The 19695-nt window shown below is 38.1% G+C and overlaps 1 protein-coding gene across 1 annotated transcript in view; it reads left to right on the top strand.

Annotated features, from left to right (window-relative positions):
• Nucleotides 1-73: 73 nt before the first annotated feature.
• The window catches only part of BORCS5 (BLOC-1 related complex subunit 5), a 64694-nt gene continuing 45072 nt past the window's right edge, over nucleotides 74-19695 (top strand). The window contains exons 1-2 of the mRNA XM_016197459.2: nucleotides 74-445; nucleotides 1908-2051. Coding sequence (XP_016052945.1) covers nucleotides 388-445; nucleotides 1908-2051 — 202 coding nt within the window. The 5' untranslated portion in view covers nucleotides 74-387. The remainder of the gene's footprint in view (nucleotides 446-1907; nucleotides 2052-19695) is intronic.

The raw sequence follows: 19695 nt of genomic DNA, 5'->3' as shown, positions 1-19695 counted from the left end.
AACCCGGAACTGACGGCCGCGAACTGCCGGCGCCGCCGCTCCGCGTCCCGGAAGGAGCCCGTCCGCCGCCGGCGAGTGAGAGCTGCGCCGCCCGCAGGCGGCAGGCGCGGCTGGAGCCTGGCGTGCCCCGTCTCCCTCGCCTTGGGATTCCTCCAGAAAAGGCGGGCGTGCGGCGCGCCACCGGGCCTCGCCTCATTGCGCGTCGGTTCCCAAAGAGAGGCTCCCGGTTCCCCGCCGCCTGCGCCCCTCCGTGGGCTGCCACAGCGTCCGCTCGCGGCGGCCCGCGGCGGCGTCCAGACCCGTTGTAGCATCCCCGCCCCGGTCCCTGCCCTTGCCCTGTCGCCCTGCTGCGGGAGCCGTTCCTCCGCTGCCCTCGCTGCCGGCACCATGGGCAGTGAGCAGAGCTCCGAGGCCGAGAGCCGACCCAGCGATCTGAACTCCTCAGGTCGGTGCCCCAACTTCCACCTCTCCGCGCAGCCGCGTCGGCCTGCGGAGCGTGCTGCCTCCCGGCTTAGCGGGGTCTGGGACCCGCGGGCAGGAACGCGCGGGGAGCCCTCCCCATGCTTTTTTCTTCAAAAAAAAAAAAAAAAAAAAAAAAAAGCCACCACCTGTCCTAGCCTTGAATCCCCTGATGAAGTGAGTGAGTGATGCAAGCTAAGCCAGAGTGGGCGCGCAGACCCATTATTTATTTTCAGAACAGCTGTTTCTCCTAGCTACAGCCTATTTAAAAGATCACCCAGCTATTTGTTGGCTTTCTTACTCGTGACTGACAGTGAGATTTGGTTCTCGCAGTGGACGGGTCATAGACAGGACCTCTAAGAACAGATTCCGTTTTTAAAAATGGGTCTTAGAGGTTCCTTTTCAGAAAGGCTGTGTGACAGGTGTACAATCTTTTAAGCCTTGGGTGCCTTAGGTAAATTACCAAGAGATTAGGAGACATTTCTTAATAAAGATCAATGAGAGATTCTGGACGAGTGAATGCCTTGCCATAGGACACTCTAGCCTCTAGGAGGCAGGGCAGGTCTGCGGCATCCCTGGATCAACCTTTGAGAACCGGTGATGAGCTTGCAAACACTACCCTTATAGAGTGTAAAGTACTGTAAAGGTTTATTCTGGCCCCAGCCAGGAACATATCTGGGGAGAGGAGGATGTCTTGGGCCAGGAAGCCTTTGATAGTTTGAATCACTTCCCTCATAGTAGATTACATTTTCCTAAGACACCTGAAATTGACCTGCCTCTCCAGCAATCCTCCATGTTTCTGAATGTTGCCTGAGCCTAGACGGGACCTACTGATTATTTTGACCTGCTTGGACTAATACCTGTAACTTTAAGGCTGAACGGGCTGGTGCCCCAAGAGTTGCATTTCAGGGTGTGTGTGTGTTTTCTCATGAGAAGGACCTGTCAAAAATACTTGGTTTGCTGTGATGGGTGGCTAGACAGCTTTGCAACCCCTGCATCACAGGGATGGGTCATGTATACCAACGACCTGTAGACCTTCAATTCCTTTCCTAACTTTTTCTAGCACTGTCCACCTTGGGCAAGTCACAGCCAAATTTTGTACCTTTATTTCCTCATTGGTAAAATAAGGACAGACGTTAAGATCAAAGAAGTAAAAATTAAAAACACAATCTGCCTGTTCTTTTGTGTGCAGAATAATAAAATACTTTAAGTTACAAAAACAGTTTCATATATATTCCTGTAATGTTTGAGATTTTTAAAACTATTGTGGAAAAATGAGGTCCTCCATGATTCATTTCTCTTTCCCAAGCCCCCACCACAGGACAAATCCAGTTAGCATTTTTCTTGGTATACAAACATTCTTTTTCATAACTATAATGAAACAGCTTTGGTGAGACAGAGGTGGCTAATGAACATGCAATTCCTGAGCAGTATAACTTTATTTTCAGTGACTCCTTCTCCAGCTAAGCATAGAGCCAAGATGGATGATATCGTGGTTGTAGCTCAGGGCTCCCAGGCCTCACGGAATGTCAGCAATGATCCTGATGTCATCAAGCTGCAAGAGATTCCAACCTTCCAACCACTTTTGAAAGGTAAGTGCTTGCATTGTGACTTCTCTGAATTTGATGGAAAGGTTTGCACAGCCCCACTACTCTCCCCAGATATCTGTGTGCCTTACTCAACTCCTTTAGGTCTTTCCTTAAATGGCATCTTCTCTGTGAAGCCTTCCTTGACTGCCCTATTTAGAATTGCAGCCTTTTTCTCTGCCTGTTTTTCTCTGTAGCACTTAATCGTCATTGACCTATTGCATTGTTTATTTGGTTACTGTCTCTATTTTTCTACTAGAATGTGTGATGGCATTGATTCCAAGTGTTGAATCCTCAGCACTTGGAATAGAGCCTGGTATAAAGTAGGGTCTGAATAAATGAATGAATGAATGATATTGGAGTTGGCCCTTACCTGTTATATTTCCATGAAAATATTTTTATTCTTATTTGTGGTCTAGACTATGGGTTGACTAGTTCGGATCCTTAGAGGAAATCTCCATGACCACTGACACACTTTTAATTAATTCTGGCAACCGTATTGTATGAGAGGAGAATGGAGATGGTGTATATTGAGGAGGGAAAGTGTAACAGACCATCAGCCTTCCTGATTAGTGTATATTGAGGTAGTTACCTTTTAATATGAATTTTATTATTCATTTAATAATTTTATTATATATTTTTGTTAATTTTAAATTAGTAAATGTATTAATTTATTTTGTTATTTTCATGTCTCCATTAAGTAGTAGTGATGATTTTCTATTAATGGAGTGGGTTTTCTACTATAAGAATCTCTCTTTATGTCTTCCTCTCACCCAAAAGATTAGGCCTTAGAAATGAACATAAGGTCCTGGTTTATTAACCTGCTACAATGTACAGTAATATAAATGACCTTACATTTATATATCTATTTTAAAAGCCCCTACCATACACATATCATTTCTTTAATTCTTATATCATTAAATATGTTTGAATGATTTGTGCCAGATCAGATAGCTGGACGATAGAGAGGCTGAACTTGAACCTTCATCACTGAACTAATTACACTATTCCACACTGTACTTAAAAAACAAATATGAAAACAAATAGTGCTTTATAGATGACCCACATATCAACTCTTTCTTCCTAGCACTTCATCTGCTTTGCTGATGAGGCAATACAAGCTTTCAGTCTGTTCCCCACAGTCCTTAGAGTTAGACTTTGGTAAACTCTTCTGGCTCTTATATAAAACGACACATTACCTCTTGTTTCCCCATCTTCTTATTTTCATGATCTGGAGAAATGATCTGATTCTCCAAAGATGCCAACATTGGTGAAATTTCCATCTCCACATATCCTTGTACAATAATATTAAAAGATATAGCCTTTATCTTTAGAAACTTAGAGGTGGAAATTAGTATTCTCTACTCCATCCCTTCTGGAATTGCATGCAGTACTTCTCACAGAATTTTCATGGCTCTACTTCCTGTTAACTGTATCCTTTCTCCTCCTAAAGTCTTTTAGTCCAGGGTAAGGCCTTATGTGACCAATTTTTGTCCCCACTTTAGGGAAATACTAAAAACAAACAACAAAAACTTCCCCAGAACATTGAGATATATTTAATAATTTTCTGAGATTAATGTTGCTTTTTTAAGCATTTGAAATAATTCATTTTTTAAAAACATGTTTTTATTGATTTTTAGAGGGGGGAAAGACACACCGACATGAAAGAGAAACATAGATCGGCTGCCTCCCACACGCCCACTAGGGATGGAGCCTGAAATCTGGGCATATGCCCTGACTGGGAATCGAACTTGCAACCTTTCCATACATAGAATGATGCTCAACCGAGCCATACTGGCCAAGGCTGAAATAATTCATATTTTATGATAATAAATTGACTATTAGGAGAAGCATCTGGGAAAAGGCTTGGTGTTAAGGGAAGCTGACCTCAGATTTAAAATCATCACTGGGAACCTGAAAGTGAATAATTAATGTGGTACAGTCCATGCAGTGCTGCTGGACTTGGTTGCATTGATACCTAGCTTTTAACTGGGACTTGGTCACCAACTAGCTGTGTTGCTCTGGCTTTGTTTTTTACATTTTTAAACCTTAGTAGTTGAGAACATTGAGAATAGGTACAGGAGAGAGGAAAGCTGGTGAGTAGCAGGTTGTAACTAACAGATGATCTAGGATTTGTAAGGTAAAGAAATCACTTGAGGAGAGTGGCATGAAAGTAGAAATGGCAACATGTGACAATGGCCAGACTGCAGGAAACACACACACAAACAAAAAAGCCAGTGAGCATTGAAGTTGATGCTCATGTTTCACTTCTGAAGTACAAACATCTTGGACAGTGATTAGAAAAGATGGGCAAAGAGGACAGTTGAGTGGAAATAATAAATATAATAATGATAATAATAGTAGCTAATTCCCTCCACTCACCATACCTCTGAATGATAGCTATTATTCTTTCCCTTTTATAGGTTGAAACATTGGTGCTCAGAGCTTAAATACAGTGCCTAAAGTCGCATGCCTATAAGTGATAGCCCATCTTGCGATGGCATCAGGTCATCAAGTGTTTAACAATTTTGTACCTAGAGTAAGGCTCAGTTCCCAATTCTAGCAAAACTCGCTGTTCAAATCACTAGGCTATAATAGGAAATAGAGTGATGGGTGTGAGGTTGTTTGGAGTTTTAGGTGCAGCATTTGTTATGGCACCTCCGGCTTTGACATTGTTCTGCCTGGTAATTTAAAGCCCTGCCCGCCGCCTGCTGGACGGCTGCAGGGCCCCTCATCACTGTTGCCTTTATACTCTAATCTCCTTTTTCCCCCTCACTGCTTTCAGGACGACGCTATTTCTCAAAAGTAGTAAAAGGGCCACACAGTGAGGGCTCTACCCCCCAGGTTTGATTTCAGAAAGCTTTTATTCAAGTTAATGACAGTTTATTCTTCCAAAACAATATATTCAAGTATTACACAGAGTTCACCATTGTTCCATAATGTCATATGATGTAATGCTAATGCTGGTGGGTGATCTGCAGAGGCAGTGGCCAGGCGAGTTTGGGGCTATTTCTATGACTGAGGTAATGTTTGCATTTTTAATAAGCAAGCAGATTCTTTCTTTGGTCTTAACCCTTTTGGATAATTATACCAGAGTATAATTTATGCTCCATATGAATGCCAGATATCTGTTCCTCTTTTTTTTTAAGTCAAAAGAATTTCTGTTTTTCATAGCAGTGTCCAAATTACCAATTTATTTTGAAATGTAAAGCATTTAGTAGAAAATTAAAAGTAAAAGATTAGAAAGTAGCAATAAGTGGTCATGACAGATCACAAAATCAAAATGTAGATTTGATGCAAATTAGTTAGATTCCGGGGGATCAAACAAGCTCTATAGATTTCTTACTTGCAACTTAACCACTCATATTTTTTAATGAATCCCATTATTTTATGTCATTCTGTAGAAATGAGATATTCACAAGATGAATGCAATATTGATGTTTTATATATACATAAGTTATGAAAATAATTATTCTGTACACTCCTGGTGGTGACTATATGCATGCATCCACACACCCATGCACAGGCACACATGTGACATCCTTTGCAACTGACCTATCATTTTTGCTGTTGACCCTGGATATAATATAAAATTGTCTTGCTGCCTAAGGGAGAGACTGTCCTTGTTACCAACAAGGAAGGGCAAACATATACAGTGTAGATGCTTCAGTGATACTAAACAGCTTTGTTGGGAATTTTGTGTTTGGTCATGAAGAACATGATATATGTGAAGCAGATTTTGACAATTACAAAGAGCTAGGGGCTTTTCTTGGTGAAGCAAAATCTCATGGAACAGCAATAAAGCCTCCCAAGTCACATGGAATATTGAAAATTAGTGCTTGAGGTTGAAGCTGGGTAAGAATAACTCGATAGAAAAGGGTGCTAAGGAGAACATGAGGGAGCTGGATTTCTAATGAGCAGTTTCTTCATATCTGACAAATAATATGAAGGTAGAAAGTCTATCAGACACCAAGCCATATTAAACATGAACTTATTGGAATAATTAACTGTCAGATAGTTTATATACTGATTATTCATTCTTTTTTGTTTCTTTAAACTTTTAATTTGTGTTATATTATGAATTTAAACAAAATATACATGGTTTACTTTAGCTAGTACGCAAGGATATATCTTTCTAAGCAATATCATTTCCTGCCTGGGCTAGCCGATTACTCCTGGAATATGACAATAAAGACAGATGTGTATATTTCCTTTTATGGCTCTTGTTTGTCAGGAGTTTCTACTAAATGACAGCCTAGAAACCTTCTAAGGCTGAACAGTATAAAATTCTGTTAGTCATCTTCTGTTTTTCTACTTTTCCAAAAATCACATATAAAAATTCTATTTTTAAACACACTAGCATTTGAGACTGAAATGTTTAGGAAAGCAGAATTTTAGAGGTATCCTAGAATTTTTAAAAAATTCTATTCCCCTACCCCTAAATTTTAACTGGCTATTGGACAGATTAATTTGATGCTAATTGTGTAGTTGGAACTGGACACAAGTGAAAGTCACATACTCTTTTTTTAGAACCATGATGGTTCATGTATTTATTTAAACATATTCATTGAATGCTTGCTGTTTGTCAGATATTGTTAGGCTTAGAGATACAAAAATCAAAACCACTGTTCCTTCTCATGAGAAGCTCACTGTCTAGTGAGGGGAGCTACGTATGTTGTTAACAGATAAATTGTGATTCAACATGATAATGGCTATAAATAAAGTAACCCTTTGGAGAACGTAAAGGATGGAACAACTTACTCTGAGAGGCAGGAAAGATTGACTAGAACCAGAACAACTTAGAAGAATTTATATTTGTGGCCTTGATAGTAATTATTTTCAAAACTTTATTATGCATAAGAAACCACCTGGAGAAACTTTTTTTCTTTTTCTTTTTTTAAAAAAAAAAATATCTTTATTGATTTCAGAGAGAGGAAAGGAGAGGGAGAGAGAGAGATAGAAACATCAATGATGAGAGAGTCATTGATCCGCTGCAGCCCGCAACCCGGGCATGTGCCCTGACCGGGAATGGAACCCTGATCGCCTGGATCCTAGGTCGATGCTCAACCGCTGAGCCACGCCCGGCCAGGCCACCTGGAGAAACTTTAAAAAAAATGCTAGTTATAGAGCCCCAAACTCAGAGAGAAAGTCTGATTCAGTAGGCTGAGGTTTAAGGCATAGGTATGTTTAACTAGTATTCTAGGCGATTGTGAAATGGGCCCATGGATCACACTTGGGAAAACATTGAGCTAAAACTTGAGTCTCCTACTTGAGATCACAGAGCTGTTAGATCATTTAACTAAATTTTAGATATTTTAAAAAAATGATTATCAAGAGTATTTTTAATATGTTACTAGGTTTTTACTATTTTTGGATGAACTCTCATATTAAAACTGACTTACATTGAATGCATGTACAATAAATTTTGGACTCATTGAGAATTCATTGTTTGAGGAAGAATTTTTTAGAAGTCATAGGTTTTCATAATGTTTAAATATTCTATCAAAATTCAGTTTCACAGAAAGCCAATGAAGTGCAAAGTGACATTGTAAAGAATGAGTTTCAATAAATTATTTGCCTCATAAGAGACGAATAAAATCATTAAGAAAAGTTTCTAAACAGGTTTCTAAACATGTTTATCAACATATGAAAGTGTCAGTAAGCAAATATATGTAAATACAATGCAGTTTTGAATTGAAAGATTGTTGTAGCAGGCATATCACAATTGGGGAGAGTTTTGTTCTACATCCAGTCTTTTTAACTGAGGGTTTTTCTCTAACTTACAGTTAAAATATAGCATCTTTTATTTCAGTAAATCTTATGTTATATCAAGATTAATATATGCCAGCTACAATATAAGGAAAGAAATGATAAATCCCACTAAGAGGAGTTAACAGTTATAGAGGCCAAAGAGACATTGAAACATTCTTTAATGCTAATAAATATCAGAGTTCATTCATATTTTGTCTTTTTTCCAATAAGATGGCCTCCCTTTAATGTTAATTTACAGCAGTACTGTTTTTACCACTTTGCCACTAGATGTCACTAGAATAAAACAATTAGTAAACTGGTTGCAACTGCTATAACTTGTGGCAATATTTGCCAAGGCCTTTGGCTAATTAAGTTTACTCTGTAGCATCTGGATTTCTCATAAAACCAGGTCATAGCTTCAAGCACAAGCTAGTTGGAAAATATGCATGTTCTGTGACACATTAGTAATCTAGAATTAGTTGTTTTAGTGTTTAATCAGAACAGAAAAGGAAAAACTTTACTGCCACAGGAAACTTTCAGTGACCTTAATTTTTTAAAGAGAAAACTATTTTCAGGCTATCACTGCACTCAAAAAAATCTTTATTACATCATAAATTTCTCAAGAGTTGGGATTGTATCTTAATCATCTCTAATTTCTCAGGGCCTAGCACAAAGTTTGGCACTTGGTAGGTATTCAGTATGTGTTATTAAGCATTAGGGTAGTATACTGGAAGTGATAGGGGAAAAAAGATAGGCCAAGATAGTCTCAATTGGGAGACAAGCATCTACAAAAGCATATGCCAACAGCTCAGGGTGGTATCTATGTACCAAATGAGTACTGCAGTCATTAAATTCTGTGGTATTTCAGAGGATCAGTAGCTCTTGGGAGTTAAGGGCAGGGATTAGAGGTGTCTTCAAGAAAAGGTATTTAGAGATGAAAAGGGAGTACAGGTACAAGTGAAGAAAGTGGTGAGCCAAGGTCAAGGGTAGGAAATTATGATCAGTAAATATTCAGAAACTAAGAAGCCAAGGGCCTGGAATTTAAGGCTTATATGTAGACCTAATATTTTTTAGTTTAGGAGGAGACATTAAAGAACATTGGGGTGGGTAAATAATAATAATAATAATATACTTGGTAATGCTTTGTAATTGACAAAACACTAGCACTTGGAGAAGGGTGAATTAAAGATGATTACTCTTTGATTTTAAAATGCTTCTGCTCTAAAGTCTATTAAAAACACTTCTATTTAAAAGAGATAATGTAGATAGACGGCTTAGCATAGTGCCTGGAACTTAGTAAACCCTCAGTAAATGATTCTTGTTGTTAATAGTATTAGTAAAACAGAAAAAAATATTAAGGACATTCTACAAAATAACTGACCTCTGTTCTTCGTAAGAGTCAAAGTCATGCCCTGGCTGGGGTAGCTCAGTTGGGTGTTGTCCTGTACACCAGGAGGTTGCGGGTTCCATTCCCCATTGGGGCACATGCCCAGGTTGTGGGTTCCATCTCTGATCGGGGCTTATGTAGAAGGCGGCAGATAGATGTTTCTCTCTCACATCGATGTACCTCTTTCTCCCTCTCCCTCTCTCTAAAATCAATAAACATATCCCCAGGTGAGGATTAAAAAAAAAAAGTCAAAATCATGAAAGACAAGGAATGACTGAACTGTCATAGATTGGAAGAGTCAAAGGAGATGTGCAGTGTGGGCTCCTGAACTGGCTGCTAGAATGGAAAGGATATTAGTGGTAAAAATGGTCATTTGAATAAGGTATGTGGTTTAATTGATTGTATTGTCCCAATGGTAATTTACTGGTTTTGATAACTGTGTGTCACTATGGTTATGTACTGTATTAATATTAGGGGAAGCTGGTAAAGGGCATATGGGAACCCTATACTTTATGTAACTTTACTTATATTATTATTTTTTAAATGTTTAAAAATATAATCTTGTCTTGGAAAAGATTGCAGTTCCATATTTGGACTAACTTTTTTACTGAGAGGCCAGATGCTATAAGAAAGGTTTTAGAATCTCATACATTGTGGAATTTTTTATGATAGACATTTGCTAGGATGGCTTAAGACAAGAGTGAGTTCCCTTGAAGGCAGGAAAGTAGAACTTCTGAGGGCCCTGGAGTCCATTTTAACACCTCTATACATATTGTTGCTTGACAGCTTATTTCTTTTTTTTAATTTTAAAATTTTTTTTTATTGATTTCAGAGAGAGGAAGGGAGAGGGAGAGAGAGAAAGAGACATCAGTGAGAGAGAACCATTGACCGGCTGCCTTCTGCATGCCCCCTACAGGGGATTGAGCCTGCAACCCAGGCATGTGCCCTGATTGGGAATCAAACCGTGACCTCCTGGTTCATGGTTCAGCCACTGAGTCACACTGTCTGGGCTGTCCATTCACTTTTTGAAGGACATCTTGGTTGCTTTTAAGTTTTGGCAGTTATAATAAAGGTTCTGGAAACATCCATATACAGGTTCTTATGTGGACATTAAGTTTTTGATTCATATGGGTAAATACCAAGGAGCATGATTGCCGATCATATGGCAAGAGTATGTTTAGTTTGGTAAGAAATTGCCAGACTATCTTCCAAAGAGGCTATATGTACCATTTTGCATTCCTACCAGCAATGAATGAGAGTTCCTGTTGCTCCACATCCTTGCCACGGTGGTGTCATTGTTTTGGATGTTATCCATTCTAATAAGCTTATAGTGGTATCTTACTGTTTTAATTTGCAATTTCCCAACGACATATGATGTTTTTCATATGGTTATTTGCTTTCTGTAGGTCTTTGGTAACGTTTCTATTCAGATCCTTTGCCTATTTTAAAATTTTTATTTATTATTATTTTTTAATTGATTTTAGAGAGTGGAAGGGAGGGAGAGGGAGAGATAGAGAGAAAGAGACATTGATGAGAGAGAAACATCAACATTGATCGGCTGCCTCTGCATGTCTCCTGCCAGGGATCAAGCCCGCAGCCCAGGCATGTGCTCTCACTGGGAATCGAACCGGTGACCCCTTGGTACATGGGTCGATGCTCAACCACTGAACCACACCGGCCAGGCAGAGCTTACCTATTTTTTAATTGGGTTGTTTGTTTTGTTATTGTTGAGTTTTAAGGACTCTTTGTATAGTTTGGATACCAGTTCTTTATCAAATATGTGTTATTTTGTGCCTTTTCATTCTCTTGACAGTGTGTTTTGCAGAACATGTTTTTAATTTTAATGAAATCTAATTTATGAAGTCCAACGATTTCTTTCATGCTATGTGCTTTTGATGGTGTATCTACAAGTCATATCCAAACCGAAGGTCACTTAGAATTTTTAAAAATGTCTTTTACTATTTTCTAGGAGTTTTATAGTTCTGAGTTTTACATTCAGGTCTTTGATCCATTTTGAGTTAATTTTTTGTGAAAAATGTAATCCATGTGTACTTCTAAAGATGGTATACTGTGCAGTCATTGGCTGGAGTGTTCTATATGTGCCAGTTATGTCAAGTTGGTTGATAGTGTTCAACTCATCTATATCCCTACTGATTTTCTATTTAGTTTTATCAGTTATTGAGAGTGAGCCAAATAATTATTCACCTGTTACTGTTGAATTGTCTCTTGCTCCTTTTAATTCTGTGAGTTATTCCTTCATTTTTTTTGAGGTAATATTGTTAGGTGTGTATACATTTATCATTCTTGTATCTTCCTGATGTAGTTACCCTTTATCATGATGAAATGTTCTGTTGCAAATAAAACTCTTTGCCTTAGTCTATTTTATCTGATACTAACATAGCTGTTCTCTTCTGGTTCTCTGTAACATATATATTACATATAAAGTTCTCTGTATAGTTGTTGAGAACTTTTACTTTAGTATAATGTACAACTACATATGTAGTTGTTGTTGGTCTACTTTAACCCTATTTGTGTCACCAAATCTAAAGTATGTCTCTTACAGGAAGCATGTAGTTGGATCTTGCTGTTTTCTACAGTTTGACGCACTCTGAATTTGGACTTGCATTTGCCTTTTTGCTATTTCTTTTCCATGTACTCTATTTTGTTCTTCTGTTTCCTCCTTGACTGTTGCCTTTGTACTAAATAAATATTTTTAATGGACTGTTTTAACTCCTCTGTTGATTTTTAAAAAACTATATATTTTTTGGAATTGTTTTCTCAGTACTTGCTCTAGGGATTACAATATGCATCTTTTCCAGTATCCAGATGAATACTAACTTCTTGTAAAACATGTAAGCTTTGCTCCAATATAGCTCTATTTTTTTCTTCCTTTGTGCCATTATTATATATAAATTGACATATGATATATTAAAATGTAAATATATTTATACTTATTATAAATATATTTGTATATGTTATAAACCCCAAAATATGGTGTCATAGTTATTGCTTTACAAATGTTTACATCTTTCAAGGATGTTGAGGGAAGAAATGAGTAAAAACACATTTATATAATATTTTATATTAACTCAAATATTTATTATTTTTGGTGTTCCTTATTTCTTCTTGTGGCTTTGAGTCACCAATTGGTGTCACTTTCTTTTAGCCTAAAGAGACTTTCTTCAGTATTTCTTGTACTATAGGTCTACTAGCAATAAATTGACTCAGTTTTTATTTATCTGGAAAATGTCTCTTATTTTTATTTTTGAAGGATAAATTTTCTGGATATGGAATTCTTAGTGGACAAAAGTTTTCCCCCAGTACTTTCTGTATGTTATTCAACTCTCTTCTAGCCTCCATTGTTTCAGATAAATCACTTTTCTCTTTTTGTTTTCAAGATTTTCTTTTTGATTCTGGCTTACAGAGTTTGTTATTTATGTAGGTGCTGAACTTTTTATACTTATCCTACTTGGACTTTATTGAGCTTCTTGAATGTGTGGATTAATATTTTTAATCACAGTTGTTAAGCTTCTCTTTTCTCTCCTTCTGGGATTTTCATCTTGTATGTGTTGGAGTGCTTGATGTTGTTGCACAGATTTGTGAAGCTCTGTTTGTTTTTCTTCAGTCTTCTTTCTCTGTTATTAAGATTGGATAATTTCTGTTAGGTTCACTGAATCTTTCTCTTGCCATCTCAAAACTGCTATTGAATTGCTCTGGTGAATTTTTCATTTCAGTTATTGTACTTTTTAACTCTAGGATTTCAGTCTTGTCATTGAGAATCTCTGTTTGTACATTCATTATTGCCATGCTTTTCTTTCTTTCATTATAACTTTTTTTAGTTCTGTAAATTTATATGTAATAAGTGCTTTGAATTTTTTTTTAAGCATTCTCTCCTTTTTTTTCCAAAAATCCTCACCCGAGAATATGTTTTCATTGATTTTAGAGAGAGAGGAAGAGAGGGAGAGGGTGGAGAGAGAGAAAGAGACAGACAAACAGACATCGATGTGAGAGAGAAACATCCATCCATTGTGTCCCATATGCATCTGGGCTGGGGATGGAACCTGCAACCTAGTTATGTGCCTTGACCAGGAATCAAACCTGCCACCTTTTTGGAGTTCGGGGTGATGTGCCAACCAACTGAGCCTCCGGCCAGGGCAGTGCTTTGAAGTTTTTATCTACTGTATTCAGTATCTGGGATACTCAAAGAGTTTCTATTGGCTACTTCTTTCCTTGAGTGTGAATCACACTTCTCTGTTTCTTTGTATGTCTTTTAATTTTTTGTTGCGAACTGGACATTTTAGATAATAAAGGAGCTATGGATTCTGATCTCCCCAAGATTTTTATTTTCTTTAATTGAGAAATATTTGTCAATTAAAAATTGTATATATGTAAAGTATAAATTTGATGATTTGGTATGAATATGCATTGTGAAATAATCACCACAATCTGATTAATGTATCCTGTTGTTACCTTTTTTTGTTTGTTCATTGTTTCTTTGTTTGGTAACATGCTTATTAAACCCATGAAATCTCTTTACTGTGATTTGTGGCCATTGATGTCTCCCCTCATTTTTTGAACTGGATTTTCTTTTCAGTCTGCTTTCCCAGGGGTTGCCCCTATATCTACATACCTTACTAGTCATCCAGTGATTGAATAGAGATTATACTGAACCACCTTGATACATGAACGTTTCTGTCATTTGTCAGTGGATTTGTGTGTGGGTAAGTGGTACATTCAAAGTGCAGGGTGTTTTCAAGTCTCTTGTCCTTTACATTCCACTGGGCCCTCTCACCTCTTCTCTTGGCGTGCACACAGCCTCAGTGTCAGCCAGGATAGTGTAACTGGTTGGACCCTCTCGGATTTTTCTGTAAAAGCACATAGCCTCAACCAGGAATAAACTTGGCGCAACCATGACCACAACCTTGTGCTAACTGAGCATCTGGCCATTCCCACTTGCCCATCTCTGAGATAGTTAGTTCCACTGACACCACCACTGGGCGCGGGTGTTATGTACTGCTCCAAATTAAGTGAGCCTCCTCCTACTGCAGCAAAAAAAGCTTCTTATTCTCATAACCTACCCCTGTTTTGGCACAATATCTGCCAGCATATACAGGGTGGTGCAAAAGGAGGTTTACACTTGTGAGTATGTGAAACAGAGTTTATTCTTGTATTATTATTTATTAATTATTGTATTATTTTTTATATAAACTGTAAAACTACTTTTTCCCTACCCTGTAGTTTAGTCATGTTGAATTCTCTGTCTTTTAAACAATATGTTTAGCCTTCTTATAGTCAACGTAATTTCTGTGTGGTTGGATTAAACTCTTCCAACTTGCTGTTTTCTATATGCTCCATGTGCTCTTTATTCCCTTTTCCCTCTTTTTCGTGTCTACTTTAGCACTAATCAACCCCTTTTATGATCCAATTTTTATCTCCACTCTTGACTTATTATTTAAATCATAAAAACATTTTTGTGTGGTTGCCCTAGGGTTTATAGTACACATCTTTGATTAATCACCATTTCATATATAGTATAGGGTTTTTATCACAGGAAGGTATTTATACTCCGATTTCCTCATCATATTTTGTGCCATTGTTGTTATACATTTTTCTTTTACATATGCTGTAAACCCACAATACATTGCTATTTTTGCTGTAGAACAGGGGCGGCAAACTTTTTTCTGTAAAGGGCCTGATAGTAAGTATTTTAGGCATGGTAGGCCATCTGGTCTTTGTCTCAGCTACTCAGTTTTGTCGTTGTAGCGTGAAAGCAGCCATAGACAATACATGAAAGCATGGGTGTTACTGTGTTCCAATATAGCTTCACTTACAAAAACAGGAAGTGGATGAAGTTTGGCCCTTGAGCTACACATGCTTTGTTGACCCCTGCTTTAGACAATCAATTATTTAGAGCTATTAAAAATAGGAAAAAGGTATTTCGTATTTACATTCATTTCAGTCATTTCTGGAGATCCTAATTTTTTAATTTAGATTCAAGTCACTATCTGATTTCAGGTTCCTTTTGCCTGAAGAGCTTCCTTTGACATCTCTTGTAGTATATGGATCTGTTGGTAATGAATTCTTTCAGTTTTTGTTGTTCTAGAAAAGTCTTTATTTCGCCTTCATTTTTAAACGGTAATTCTGTCCCTGGCCAGTGTGCCTCAGTTGGTTGGAGTGTCATCCCCTACACCAAAGGTAACAGGTTTGATTACTGGTCAGGGCACATACCCAGGTTGCAGGTTTGATCCCTGGTTGGGTGTGTAGGGGAGGCAACTGATCGATGTTTCTCTCTCTCTTCCTTCCTCTCTCTCTGGAATCAACAGAAACATATTCTTGGTGAGGGTTGAAAGAAAAAAAGGTAATTCTTAACTTTTCTCTGGCTGTCTTGAAGATTTTTCTCTTTTCCCCCCCTTTTTCTTTTTTTAAAATTAAGATATAATTTAAACGAAGTAAAATTTATCTTTTTTAATATACAGTTCTTTGAATGTCGATGCATCTGTGCAGTTGTTTAACCATTCTAGCAATCAAGGTATGAAATAGTTCCATCATTCCCCAAAACTATTCCTTTGTCCCTCTGTAGTCAGTTTCACTCCTCACCTCAACCTCTGACTACCATTGATCTGTTTTCTGTCCCTATAGTGTTGCCTTTTCCAGAATGTCATTTAAATGAAATCCTATGGCAATGTAGCCTTTTGATCTGGCTTCTTTCACTTAGAATAATGCATTTGAGATTCACCCATGTGCTTGTATTAGGAGTTTGTTCTTTTTTACTGCCGATCAGTATTCCATCTAACGAATCTACCATAGTTTGTCTATAAATACACTATAACAACAGTTTTGTGACTGTAACAATGCATGGAAAGACTCTTCTCTAAAAGGTTTAATGAACCAATTTATAGTAAAACCAGCAGCCTCTGAACATATCAGATTCATAATATCCTCTTCAGCACTGGGCATTATTTAAATGTTTTCCCCCCCTCCAAAATGGAAATGCCATTTATTCTGATCATAAAAGTAATATGTACTCATTAAAAACTATAGAATTGTCTCCTCTCTAAGCTAACAGTTTCACTCCCTCATATAACATGATTTTGTGTCACTTGGCCTTCTGATCTAAAACCTAAATGTACTCCATTTTGGCCCTTTTAGAGCATGACCCCTAGCACTGAACAGAGTATTCCAGGTGTGAGCTGGATTTCTGCCTTGCTCTACATGCTGTATTTCTTTTAATACAGCCCAAGTTGGGAGTAGCTTTTTTGGCAGCCACATGCAGTTGTGGCTGCCAGAATTGAATCATGTAAAACCCTAAAGTCTTTTTCACGTGTGCTGCTGTTAAGCCACACCTCCTTTATTCTGTGCTTCTCCAGATAGTTTTTTGGACCTTCAGTGAAGACTTTACAATCCTCTGTAATTCAGTGTCAGATGTAGCCTATGTTTTCAGCTTGATGATTGTGTGTGTGTGTGTGTGTGTGTGTGTGTGTGTGTGTGTGTGTGTGAAGCCCCATGATTTACGTAGTATGAGTGAGCTGTGAGGTCATTGAAAACTATTTAACAGTACAGAATCAGATCAGAGAGCTAGAGGAGAGCTCATGCCATATCACAGTCAACAGATACAGAATTCTTGCCATGGGTTAAGAATATTTTTTATTTCTAATTTCTATTTAGTACTTTTTGAGATGTGGAGATGGCCATCTTATATGTAATCAGTGAGAGGTAATGTTCAATATTGTAAAATTTATTGAGACTCCTTTTGGTATATTTTTATTAACACCATTTTTAAAATATACATCATTAATGCACTATTTATTATGGTCCTATGTATTTCCACTAGTTATATTTATTATTCCTACCATACTTATTTAAAATGTTAAGGTGTTTTTTTCTGAGATTGAAACCACATTGTGGACCACACTTTCCAAACATATGGTGACCGTAACCAGGGAGATAAAAATCATACCATTGAAGAGAGAGTAAAAATTCTATTTTAAGACCTGCTCCAAACCTAAGTAGGGTAGCAGTATCATGGCTGCTGCTAATTCAGACTGCATCAAGTCAACAAAGAGGAACTGCTAGCCAGGAATAGTTAATATCCAAAAGCAAAAGAAATATATCTGTAAATAGAGAAGTAAATTTCATCATGGTCACTGAGCGGTAGTAGATAAGAATATTATTAAAACCACTGTATCAGGGAATGTTCCACCTTAATGCAATAAGGAAAAATAGGACAAGGGATGAATAATTACGGAAAGGAAACCAGACTCACGAGGGGCACATATAAGAAAAGGTAAGTCATTTGGAAGTCTGATCCGAGGACGAGAGGAAGGCTGACCTTAACACTGTGGCCAGATGGGCTTTATCTTTCTGCTGTTCTTTCCATTTCCTGCTAATACACTAAAAGAGATTGAAACAATATCAAGGCAGCCCCACACATTAAAAGTGCTAGATGGCAATGAAAAAAATGTTCCCAGATATTAGCGTAACTCCTTTTGATTAGACAACTAAGCCATTCTTTTAGCAAGTTGAAGCCAATTCTCCTCCAACTTGCATAGATTCTGGCAAGAAGCTGCAGTTCTGGGGCCTCTTTATTTTGGCTTCATCTTATCCCTACTTTTGCTTTGGTAACACTCATTGACTCTAACTCTTTCCAACATGAGGACAGGACACAGGTTGTTGAAACAAATGCTCTGAGTTCAAATAGAAAGTATATAGAAAGGTATTAACTATCCCTAGCCAGAGTTTTTTCCCCCTAGGTCCAAACAGTGATAATTCTAATTAATTTTGCACACACCTCTGCCAGAATTGTTCTTAAACCTAGCTCAAGTTATGTGGTTCCTGCCAGAATGTTTGGTTGCTCCATTCTCCTGACACATCCAGGTCGAGCTCCTCAGCTTGACATGATTATCTCAGGCAGTCTTTATAGTCTTGTCTCTCACTGCTTGCCTGTGTCTTGAGCTCCAGGCCAAATCGGACTGTTTCCCTTGCTTTACCGCCTCCCTGCCTTTGCTCACACTTTTCCATCTGAAAGCTGTCTTCTGTGTGTCTGCTAAAACCTTACCAATCTTTAAGATTTTGATGGTTCATTCGTTTTACAAATATTTGAGTGTCTGCTGTGAGCTCTAGGCTGTGTTCTAGTAGATGAGTCTCTAGCAAAATATAAAACCTTTGCTCTCTTAGAGCTTGCGTTTTAGTAGTTCACCCACTAAAGTGTAAGTTTGCCTCCATCATCTTTTTTACTTTCTCTAAATGGATATGGCACACCTTGACACAAATCATTATGATGAGAAAGAAAAAGGTAAGATACTTGAAGTGATCATTGCGGCTGGGCAGAGAACACTCCAAAACGCTCTGATTTTTAAAGTGTAGAAAGAAGCAAATGTAACCAAAGATATAAAAGGGTGGTATGGACCTGAGTGGATCAGGATATGTGAAAGCTAGGGTAAACAGAGGTGAGGGGCATAAAGAATACATAGAAATACCGGAAGTTATGGTCAGAGCAAAGGTAGCAATAAGTAGATGTCATCAGCCTCTTGTGCCAGCTGAGGTCATGCTAAAGTATGACAGAGCAGAACTGTTTGACACCTCTTTTGCTTCCATATTTTCTGTCAGAAGGAAAGATAATTAACTGGAAATGATAGAACAAAAGAATAGTTGAAATCCCAGATAGAATGCATCGTAATGCAGTTAGCTGATGAAAATACATTGTTTTCTGGCGCTTGTCTCCTCACTCCCAATCTATCCTTCCACTCGGTCCTCACTCCTCCAGCCCAGGGAACTGAAGGAACTTGTAGTTACTGAACTGCCACCTTTAATGAATTGTGGAGAACAAAAGGGGTGCCAGAAGCTTAGGCACAGAAAAAATTATCCCCATGAAAAAGGGGAGCAATTCCGGGAGAAGGGGCAGTTGAAGGACAGGAGATGATTCCAAAATGTGCACCACTGTACCATTCCATCCATTGGTTCCAACTCTTTGTACCTATAGAGATTGCTCCTTTTTGTTGTTGCTAATCCTCCCCAGAGTATATTTTTTTCATTGATTTTTAGAGAAAGTGGAAGTGAAGGAGGGAGGAAGGGGAGGGAGAGAGAGAGAAAGAGAGAGAGAGAGAAACATCAATATGAGAGAGATACATTGATTGGTTCCCTCCCACATGCTCCCCAACTGGGGCTGAGAATTGAACCTGGGACACTTCTGTGTGCACACTGATGCTCTAACCACTTAGCAACACCAGCCAGGGCTAGTTTACTCCCTTTTAAAATATTTATAGACTGTCTTGTGCCCCCATCAGTCTTGTCTTTTACAAACAAAAATTTTTCAAGATAAGCCCACAAGGAGATCACAAGTAAGATGCTATAGGGTTCTGACCTTGACCTCTGTCTTATTCAACATTATGTCAGTTGACTCAGCTCCTGCCAAAGGACCCTGGACATACTTGATATTCATTAAAGATTTTTTGATTGACCTTAAATAAAGAGTTGGAGGCATATTAATCAGATTTGCAGATGATGAAATGTTAG

Source organism: Miniopterus natalensis, chromosome 2, assembly GCF_054644295.1.
Source record: "Miniopterus natalensis isolate mMinNat1 chromosome 2, mMinNat1.hap1, whole genome shotgun sequence".
Classification (NCBI taxonomy): domain Eukaryota; kingdom Metazoa; phylum Chordata; class Mammalia; order Chiroptera; family Miniopteridae; genus Miniopterus; species Miniopterus natalensis.
Note: the sequence above shows the minus strand (reverse complement) of the source record. Positions and strands in the feature narration are given on the sequence as shown.